Source organism: Raphanus sativus, chromosome 5 (assembly GCF_000801105.2).
Source record: "Raphanus sativus cultivar WK10039 chromosome 5, ASM80110v3, whole genome shotgun sequence".
Classification (NCBI taxonomy): Eukaryota; Viridiplantae; Streptophyta; class Magnoliopsida; order Brassicales; family Brassicaceae; genus Raphanus; species Raphanus sativus.
In genome coordinates, this window is record NC_079515.1 from 19,825,032 (window position 1) to 19,836,242 (window position 11,211).

The following is an 11,211-nucleotide window of genomic DNA, read 5'->3' on the forward strand; positions in this document are numbered from 1 at the left end:
TTACATATCATATGTACATTAGAAAGTCATTGTTGATGTTTTTAATATCCACTAGTTAATACTCTTTATTATAAACCTACTAGGTCTTATCCCAGGCGGGAAAAGTATATTTGTATCTAATATCTATATATATTGTGGACACAAATCCAAATATTTTTTTATCTTATATATTATGGTTCTCATGAAAAGAATTGTTAAAACAACTGATCAAACTTTGTTTTTAATTTAGAGTGACTGAATTTTCTTACTAACAATCAAGTTCTAACTTAGAATTTATATGACTTGATGCCTCTAAAAATGATGGCATGATAATAGATGTTCGTTAGAAGCTCTGAGATGTATGTATTATTTTTTAGTTATAAACTTATAATACAGTTAAGTCTCTTCAGAGTTGAAAGGTAAATTCGTTGTTTTAAATTTCTCTGAAATCCGTATGATAAAGATCAAATTTATTAAACAAGCATGCATAATTTTGTTGTTTTCAAACTCAACAATATCTATCATGTTTCTTTTCTTTGCTACCTCATTTTTTTTCGTAGACATTAATCCTGCAAAAAGGATACAGTATATGCATGTGTTATATTTGAAGTCATGATTTTTCTTTTATACTCCTATGTTTTTGGGTTGATGTGTTTGTGTTTGCTTTTTTTTATACTTCAGTCATGTCATGACAATTTGCTTGTAGATGTTTATGTGTCTTATCTAGTTCCTCGTATTGAAACAAAGCTGTGGCTGTAAGTCGGTCTGGGTGTTCGGATACCCGTTGGTATCCGGGTCGAGTTTTTCGCGTTTTCGGATTTTCGGGTTTACCCTCTTAGGTCCCATACTAAAATTTTATTAATATAGACCGGGTTTCAATAATAACACTTCAGGTTCGGTTCAAAATTGTATTGCGTCCTAAAAACTCATAAAGTAACCATATATCATACGGATTCGGGTTATATCGGTTCAGATATAACCGAAGTAAAAAAAAATAAAATTTTGAAGCAAAACATAAAGAAAAAAACTAAATTAAATAAAAACTAATCTATCACACAGAAAATTGATAAAATAACAATAAAATGTTAAACCAAACATGAAAAAGAACATTATTTGTAAACAATATGTATTTCCTTATAGAGACTACACTTATTATTTCAATGAAAAAATTATAAAATACTTATTTATAACTAATTATGTACTTCAAACATTTATTAAAATTTTAATATTTATTATTATATATCATATTACTACAAATATTGAATTTAGTAATTGAAATACTTATATATATTTCAAAATATTTATATTTACTATTAATTTCGAATTTTTTGGGTTACCTGTTCGGATTCGGTTAATAACATTTCAGGTTCTGATATTTTTTTTTTTGGTAGGAAACTAGGAGAAAAGACTCCCAGACTTTATTCAAACAACAACTCCAACCTACAAACGAACTTGTCTTAGCCTTAACGGACCATCAACATCTTCTAACAAAAGATTAACAACATCCAAATGCGCATCATCTAACTTATGAAAACCAAACGGCAAAGAAAATGCAAGGTTAGCCAAACCATCAGCTAAGCGGTTTGATTCCCTGTACACATGAACGAATCGGACCAACCAGTCCTTGTCAAGAAGCCATGGCACAATCATACCAGGAAAGACAGCGAATAAGTATCTCCAATACCTATTGTAAGAAACTCCACCACCATTTTAGAATCAACTTCCACCTCCAGCCTACTAATACCTTTCTCCCAAGCAATCACCAGTTCATAATAGACTCCCCACAGTTCCGCTAAAGGGGCAGAGCATCTTCCTATGTTAAGTGCAAACCCACCACACCACTCACCATCACCATTTCGCAACACACCCCCTGCAGATGCCAATCCCGGATTTCCATGTGATGCTCCATCCGTATTAAGCTTCATCCACCCTACCCTAGGTGGTTCCCATTTTATCATGATCTCAACACTTCCACTATTCTCCATACTCGCATTCTTCGTCTCCTTCGCTGTCATCACTTCTTTGGCTAAGTTTCTTAAAAAATTTACTCTGTCTCGCCATAGCCGGTTCTCACCAAACACATTCCAACATCTCCACTTCCACCCCCACCAAATAGCCAAGGCAAATATCGTGGCCCACAGAACTCCACTCCCTGCATCCTTCTCACATAAATTCCAATAGAGCCATTCAAACAGCGTCATTGAAAAAAAGGCATGTCTCCTCGTAGATGGCACAAATCTATCCCATATTCCTTTCATCGCAGGACAGTCTCTGATACATGCAAGATTGTTTCTATCCCTCCTTTACATACCTGACAAACATCAGTCCCACTAAGATGCCGTCTAAACCTCTCTGCATTTGTCATTATGGCCTGATTCCCAACTAGCCACAAAAACATTCTTACTCTTTCAGGTGCTACTACACTCCACATGTTCTTATAGAAGCTCCCCATATGCGGCCTTGGAGTATCATCGCGTGTGATCAAAGGTTCTGATTATGTACCACCCTACAAGACACATTAGGATATTTTTACATTTTGGGTTGGATAACGGATCAGACTTTTCGGTTCGGGTTCGGTTTGGATTTCAGGTTCCGGATTTTATGCCCAGACCTAGCTGTAAGGTTCTAGTGTCAGTACTCGGTAGAAACCATAATCCACCATAATGCATTCACTTGGTTGATTGTATATCCATCCAGTCCAAAAGCTATTCATATGTATCCATTACTTTGTATCCCACCATTGGAACCAATCTCTCTCTCTTTTGTGATTTTGTTAAGGGATATCTTCAACATGTTAATGACAAGTAACCAAACAAGTCTAAACACCATTCGTTCAATGTTCATTAAGAAAATAGCTGCACTGCAAATATGAAGAAGAGTGTTACAAAAAGAGTGTTAAAAAACAAATATAAAAAAGAGGTTTAAACATGTAGCATTTAGAAGAATAAGAAAATACAGCAATCTCACACAAGAATAAGCAACATTATTCGTTACTTGTACATAACAAATGCTGAATTTTAGCAATCAAATCTGGAATCATGGCATTTGTCATCCAGGGAACTTCCATTGAGCAGAAAGACATTTCCCTCGGTATTTACAGTTATATGTAGTGATGTACAGCCTGAGCAGCAATCAAATCAGCTGATATTCCCAAGTTGTTATCCCAAGATTCCTTCATGAATGGCGACCATTTACTATCTCTTAGTCCATAACCGTTGAACACAGTCCCAATTCCTTGAACCGCATAGCTAGCGCAACTTTGCGAAGTTTGTTCTTTGACCTCTAAACAGATCCATATTGAAACCCTTTTCTTCACCAAGCATGACTCGAGATGAATAATCAGAATCTCCGCCCAGTTGGACATGCAGAGCAACAATTTCTGCTATTGCAGTCCCCTTCATCTGACCTTTATTGTTCTTCCATTTTATTCTGCTTCTTCTTTTCCAGCTCAGCCCAGATGGCTGCAGAAGTAGCAAGAGATTTCTATAGACATCTTTTTATTTTCTCGGCTTGTTTAACACGATCAGATTCATCTTTACCATGTTAGCATCAAGTAACAACACACAATTGAAATGAATACTCAACAAACCAGACTTATTTCAGCTTTGCTGAAGACAAGTATGAAAATTGAGAAGAATAAACAGAAAGTGACACAATCAAACTTGTTAACAACATCTTACCTCAATGATTGCTTGTGCCCGTTGGCATTGCACGGCCTTTGATCGACCCAAGAGCTGCCTTGGGCAATACTCTTCAGATCCTCATGATCCAAACCACATATAACTATATGTAACAAAAAAATATATTAGTCTTAAATCATATCAAATCGAATAAGATTAGAAAATTAATCAAACTAAAATAAGCTTACCAAGAGTCTTGAGGCAGAGATGGATTGAGAAAGTTCTCGGAAGAGAAAGACAATAATGGATATGAAACTCAATTTGCATCAAAAGCTCAATGAGAATTACACTAATAGGAATCATGAGAAGGGAATTTGGAGAAAACTGATTAGAACCAAAATCCAAAACTATATTCCATTGCCATAACTTAAAAAATTTCAATGGAGGCTTACGGTTTTTATTGAAACTAAGTTTAGAGGTTGCTGTTTAGCGATTTATAGAGTAGGATCAAGTGAAAGGTGGAAATAAATCATAAATAAAGAAGTAAATAGCATAATTGATTGATCAGGAGCGGGTGAAGCTAACAGTGATTACAAAGATATTTTGGGAAGCTAGGCTTGACCAGGCCATGATTTATTTTATGAAGATCACACGGAAGGCCTAGTATCCTTTTCAGTCGACAAAGAAGTTGTAACATGGTAGCATACAATTCTTTCATTGGTTGATTTTTTTCATCCAACGTGGACATGCTATCTATTGAGCCAGAAGAAAATCAAACCAAACTACCTTGACAAAGATTGTAAAGCAAAGAAGGGAGCAAAAGGATAGATGTAGAAAAGAAGCATTAGGCAAGAGTTGTAAACTGATGAAAGTATCATCTTGGTAAATGAGAGCACCGTAAAAGAGAGCCATATATAATATAGTTTTTAGGTGTGGGAATTGGAAGAGTTGATTAGCATTGTGTTAATGCAATAATGATTGGGTCTTTATGTGTGAGAGTCTCGAAATAAGACGTTACACAAGTGAATTGGTGAAGAAGATAATGTAGTGATTTATGAGCAATTCTCCGATGAGAAGGAAGAAGAAGTGGATGGGTCAAGAGTGATGACGACATATTTGTCAATGGTTGAATTTATAGAAATAAAGACATGGACACAAATCAGAGGATTGCTCCGAAGTGAAACTGACATGTCAATTTTTATTGGTTGATTTTTAGTCTGACGTTGGATAGTATAAGAATAGTTTTTTCAATCCCCTGTTATCATCTGAGGAGAACTTTTAGTAAACAACCTTTGTCACATGTGTTAATAACAATAGTGCCATTATTAGGTGTCACCATAAGAATCATCCTCATAGCCTTTAGTTAAGAGTTATTCTTGGGTTCAACCCCTAGGATGAACCTCTAGATTCACCAACCAATAGGATTTAGTTATTTCAAATTTGACATCATTTAAAAAAAGAAATAAAATATTGTCAAATTATATTACGTTTTAAAAATAAAAATAAAGTAAAAATAAATAAAATAAAGTAAAAATAAATAAAATAATACTAAAAATGCAAAAAATAAATATTCTTTCAAAAAATAAATTAATACCACAAAAAAACACTAATCTCTAAATGTTAAACCCTAAATCCTTTAGTAAACCTTTGGATAAATTATAAAACTTTGATTTAAAAAAAACTATTTATAACACAATCAACAAAAAACTATACCCTAAATCCTAATCCTAAACCCTAAACCCTTGGGTAAACCCTAAACCCTTGGATAAATCCGAAATTCTTGGATAAATCTTAAAATTTAATGTTTGTTGGGAGCGTTAAAAATATTTTTTGAAAATATTTTCTTTAGATTAAAAAGTTTTTTTTTGTGATTAGTATAATTTTATCTAATTTTTATTTTAAAAGTATAATATAATTCGATAATATTTTGTTTCCTTTTTAAAAGATATTGAATCTTAAATGACACAATCCTATTGGTTGGTGAACCTAGAGGTTCACCCTAGGGAGTGAACCCAAGAATAAGTCTTTAGTTAATAAGTTTCTTGCCTAGACTATTTACATATAATGCCATTATCATATCCCCTTCTTATTGTATATGTTTCATACATAAAAGTCGGACACATCACAGAATGTTAATAAAAACGTTTCGGTTCGCCGATTAAGGAAACTATGTGAATTAATCAGACACATTGTAGAATTTTGTTTCAAATCTCACCTTTTTAGTGCTTTATGATCCCATCGAATGTGCTTTCATCTTTTATTTTATTTGCTTTCGAAACACACAAATGTAATATTTATTATTTTATAATATGCAGAAAACCATAACATAAATAATACGTAAAATACTATGTTCCTAAAACCATAATATATTTGCTCATATTTTATGTTATTTAAAAAAAAATATATATGTGATATTGTCTTCTTAGTCATGAAATAGTCATTATTTTTTTTGTTTTTAAAATTTTGATATGTTACATTATTTTTTTGGTCGGTACATTATATTAATGCATATATATAATCCATTATTTTTTAATTCATGTTATTTGTTCATATTCAAAACAAACAATGGAAATAGTGGAATAAATTTTGCTAACATTCATTTTTTTATTCACATTTAACAGCTTTTGAAAATCTCCAAAATCAATGCAAGGTTCCTATTTAAAATTCTAATCAGCATTTAAATTTTATTCCAAAATTTGCATTACATAACAATAAATCAGGCATGTAATCATTCAATCTATATGTGGATAAAAAATATATATATGTGGTCAAGATATGTATGATATTATGGAAACATAAGTTTTGAAAGTGTCGAGTGTTTTATACTTTATATTATAAAATGCTGTATGATATTATGGAAACATAAATTTCGATATTATATTTTATACATAAATTTTGAAAGTGTCCAAAGTATAATATAAACTAGAATTTGATTCGCGACTCCGGGTGGATGTTTGATTTTGTGTCCAAGGTAAACTCATAAACTGTTGGTTTTATAAGAAAATCTGATGTATATTTTTATGTTTTGTAATTTATATATACAGTAGAATATATTATTTTATAATATAGATGTTTGATAATAATATTTTTTATTTGCACAAAATATTAAAAATCTATAACTTGATGCAATTTGATGTAATTATACTATTCATATAATAACATGTTGTTCTTTTGTAAATTTATTTTTAAATGAAACAATATATTATTTTTTGCATTAGTTTTCGTGAGTTATTATTAATTTTATGATATTTACTTCAAAATTAAATTCTCGAAATTTTTATATTCGACTAAACTAAATAAAAGAATATTATATTTATATATATATAGACAATTCCTTAATTTAAGCCCAATATTTTTTAACTAAGTAATCAACATAAATGCTAATAGACAAATAATTTTGACCATATAAATTATTAGATTCTTTTATATGGTCAAATATCATAGTTAATATTGTTTCATATTTGTTGATTTTTAGTTATAATACTTTAAAAAAAAATATAAACTAAAAGTTAGGTATTACTCGGATTAAAATTTTGGTGATATAATATTTGTTTTCTTTCAAATCGAGGTGAAATTAACCATGTCAGTTATTAATTTGTTCTTGAGTTAATGTTTACTAAGGAAATAAAAATAAATCTAGAACCAATTAATATCATTTTCCAGATATTCTAAATTATATTGAAAATAGTAATTTACTTGGTCAAATTTTTTTTAAAATTAATTTATTTTAATTTAGATTTAAAATATAAAAAATTCTAGAACCAACTAATACTTTACAAAAGTATTAGTTACATTTTTTTAAAAAAAATATATTAAAAATTTGAATATCAATCTATATGTTATCATAAAAAGTTAGTGACATACATATTACATGTTCTACGTGTTTTTTTATTCCATCAATCTCTTTCTGACTAAACTTAGTATGCAGTTCTATATTTTGACCAAAATAAAGACGCCTATTATTTTTTTATAGTACATTACAAATCATAATTATATCATTATGATAATGGTCATCATCCCTATAAGTCACAATCATGTCCTTAATTGTGCCTATATTAATCAATTTTATGTGTTTAGTCGAATCACAATGTCAATCATGTAATTAATATTCTTAATATTATGAATTGATATTACATAGTACATAAAATTCAAAAATAAAAATTTATAATAAATTGAAATTCTTTAACTTAAACAACAAGACCTTGAAATTAAGAAATCTCAATAAATGTTAATAGATTAATAATATTATTGTTCATCGAATTGCATTCAATAAATGTTAATAGATTAATAATATTATTGTTCATCGAATTGCATATGAATCAAAAAGATAGGTAATGACCGTAATTTAATCAAATTCGATTAAATATTAAATTTAAGTTTCATATGCAAATTTAAATAACATTATTTTAAGAAAAGATAGATATTAAGAAAATTTAAATTTGACTGTAATTTATGCAGTTTTGAGAAATAGAAAACTGATATACGCAATCATCATAACGTATTTTGGTTTCGGTTAAAAAGTTACTATAAATTTATTTAAATTCTCATAACTAATTAAAAATCACACACAAAATTTTGGGAATTTAATTGAGAAACATTATTAAACAAGTTTTTAAATAATTAAACAAAAATCTAATCAATTACACAAGTCGTAAATTATTCTTATAGATTTACTTTTACAAAATTTACTTCAATTACACCTTACCAATTACACAACTTTAGGAAAAAACAAGCTAAGTTCAAAAAAAAAAAAAAAAAAAAACTTTAGGAAAAAAAAAATCGAAGATTACTTTTATATATGTTATAAATTGGACACGTCATCCCCATATTTTTGGTTGGAGTCGTCATTATATAAAAGAGAAAGGGAGAAGTATTGGGGGATCTAAATCGGATCTGTTTTGGTGTGGAAAAACCCTAAAAAAGTGGAATGGATATGGAGCAGAAGCAGTCGGAGATAATCGACCAGCTCGTTCGCCGAGCTTCTACCTGCAACGGCGAGGCCCTGTTGCCTATCATCATCGAAGCAACATCGCATCCTTCTCTTTTCGCCTTCTCCGAGATTTTGGCTCTTCCCAACGTTGCCCAGGTCTTTCTCTCTTCATTCTCGATTGCCACTAACTCATGCCTTGCTGTGACCTAATCTATTCATCTTGATGTTGTTGCGTTTTTAAACAAATGGATTGCAGCTTGAAGGAAGCACACATTCAGTGTACCTTGATGTTCTGCGCTTATTTGCTCATGGCACCTGGGCTGACTACAAATGTACTACGCAAACCTTTTTTTAATTGTTTCAATACAGCTCTGCTTGCCTGTGACTAGTCACTTATTTTTTGGTGTTGGTTAATTAGGCAATGCTAGCCGTATCCCTCAGTTGTCTCCTGACCAAACTCTGAAGCTAAAACAGCTCACTGTGCTTACCCTTGCCGAGTCAAACAAGGTTTTGACTTGTCTTTCTCTTCTCACTTCCCACTTGTGATCTCACTTGTGATTGTTGTTATTCATAGGTTTTGCCTTATGATACGCTCATGGACGAGTTGGATGTCACCAATGTTCGTGAGCTCGAGGACTTTCTTATCAATGAATGCATGTACGCGGTGAGTGTTCTCTCTTTCTCTCTGTTTTTGTACACAAGCATGATGATACTGACTTTGCTTGATACTTGCAATTTTTCAGGGTATAGTTAGAGGAAAACTTGATCAGTTGAAAAGATGCTTCGAGGTGTGTTGTTGTTTTCTCCTTCTCTATATAAGCTTTTTTGGCCACCTCATATTTTCTTGGAAATATGCAGGTTCCATTTGCAGCTGGTAGAGATCTAAGGCCTGGACAACTAGGGAATATGTTACACACTTTGTCCAACTGGTACTTTACCTTTCTTCTTCCCGCACATGGTGTTAAGAATATATGACTAATGATTTACCTCCACGACCTGCTATTATGTTCTATTTGAAGTGTCTTTTTCTCATGAAAACAGGTTGTGCCTTGCTTAATTTTTGAGACTGTTTATGCGTAGGTTGAACACATCAGAAAATCTTCTCGGTTCCATTCAAGACAAGATAAAATGGGCGGACAATATGAGCGAGATAGACAAGAAACATCGCAAGGAAGCAGAAGAGAGAGTGGAAGAAGTGAAGAAGTCTCTGTCCATGAAGGTCAGTGGTAGTCTTGGAGGCCTAAGGGCTCACTATTCCCTACTAAATATATAATGTAACTAATTATGGTTTAGTATCCTTGAGTTAAGAGTCTGGTCAAACTTTACTGTCTTATTTATTCCGAGAACTGAAATGGGGTTTTACAAGAGACACCTCTAAGAAATCTTTCAAAGATAACTTTGTAATTCCATTACTATCGTAGATTGAAAAAGCTATCAATTTTATTCTATACATTGAACGATTCAACCAGTCGACTGTGGGGAGTTCTTTCTTGTTATTTATTATGAAGTTTTACAACAAACAGAAAACAAACTTGTGTTACAAAGAAAACTTTTAGAGTATTATGAAATGTGATTGGGAAGGGTGGTGGTCGATGTAGTCTTACTTACATTGTGGGCAGGGGGATATTGACAGCAGAGGGCATAAAGAAATGTTTGGGGAACCAAGTGGAGTGATGGACTATGAAGAAGATAGAATCCGACCAAAGAGGTAATTTTATCCCTGGTATATGATAGATACAAGTATTATATGATCTTAATTACAAACTAGAATGAAAAAATGACACACGCTCACCTTTGGTTCGCAGGAGAAGGCATCCGGTAACAAGGTAGAGAGAGAGAGAGGAGAGAGAGCGTGAAAAGGATTTTATTTGTAATGGTGTTTGATGGACTGGTTTCTTTTACGCTTGGTGGCGGTTTTTTGATTGTGTAATGAAGTATCTCGTCTCTTGTCTCTTTCTCAAGGCAAGAACAAATTTAGCGGTTATTTGACTTTAAAAAATGATATGAATAGATAAGCAAAAGTTGTTTGCATTTGATTGATTCATAAAAAGTTTATGCATTTCATCGAACCGATGTTGTAACCTAGAACTCAGTAAATCAACACTAGTTGGTAGAGTCAATATTGTAAAAATAACGAAAAGCAAGGCATGGAACTCTAGCCGTCAGGTTTATAATGTCAGTGTTGCGTCTTCTAGCCACTGGTGAACATGAGACTGGTGAACTCAGGCGGCGCTTGGTGATCCGTGACGGTTCAGGGCCATCAATGCCGATGAGGTGAGGGAAGTTGAGTTTAGCCTTGGCCCCTCTCAACTTGAAAGCGGCTCGGTCATAGGCCGCAGCTGCTTCCTCGGCCGTCTCGTAAGTGCCGAGCCATATCCTGGCTCCATGTTTGTTGGGGTCTCTGATCTCTGCGGCGTATTTCCCCCAAGGCCTTCTCCTCACTCCTTTGAAGTTGCCTCCTCTTCTACTGGTTGGTTCCAGATCTGGTGAGCTGCTACAGGAGAAAGAAGAGAGGCTCTCTGAGTCATCTTCCAGCAGATGTCGGCGGATCGAATCCAGTACCGTGGAGCAGTCATAAGATGTGAGATCTTGTTGCATTCTTTCTTGTGAGTCTTTGATTGCCAGATAGAGATTTACTCGAGAGGTTTTTATGTGAGACTTTGACATTATGTCTATGCATAT

General features: G+C 32.6%; 2 protein-coding genes and 1 pseudogene across 4 annotated transcripts; 1 reads left to right on the plus strand and 2 right to left on the minus strand.

The window, feature by feature from the left end:
• Positions 1 to 2,823: 2,823 nt before the first annotated feature.
• Positions 2,824 to 3,522, minus strand: LOC130494921 (uncharacterized; annotated as a pseudogene).
• Positions 3,523 to 8,470: 4,948 nt separating this feature from the next.
• On the plus strand, positions 8,471 to 10,560 carry LOC108838419 (COP9 signalosome complex subunit 7). Of its 3 annotated transcripts, none has more exons than XR_008934521.1 (9): positions 8,471 to 8,685; positions 8,786 to 8,861; positions 8,948 to 9,036; positions 9,104 to 9,193; positions 9,273 to 9,317; positions 9,388 to 9,458; positions 9,610 to 9,748; positions 10,163 to 10,237; positions 10,335 to 10,560. XR_008934521.1 is itself a non-coding variant. In XM_056986690.1 (9 exons), exons 1-9 carry the CDS (start codon positions 8,527 to 8,529, stop codon positions 10,357 to 10,359), a joined length of 783 nt encoding a protein of 260 aa, XP_056842670.1. In that variant the 5' UTR covers positions 8,471 to 8,526; the 3' UTR covers positions 10,360 to 10,560. The 3 variants fall into 3 exon arrangements, 1 of the variants encoding a protein (XP_056842670.1); XR_008934522.1 differs by having other exon boundaries at positions 10,166 to 10,237; XM_056986690.1 differs by having other exon boundaries at positions 10,149 to 10,237.
• On the minus strand, positions 10,542 to 11,211 carry LOC108838420 (ethylene-responsive transcription factor 2). Its single transcript, XM_018611360.2, has one exon. The coding sequence runs from the start codon at positions 11,194 to 11,196 to the stop codon at positions 10,633 to 10,635; it is 564 nt and encodes a 187-aa protein (XP_018466862.2). The 5' UTR covers positions 11,197 to 11,211; the 3' UTR covers positions 10,542 to 10,632.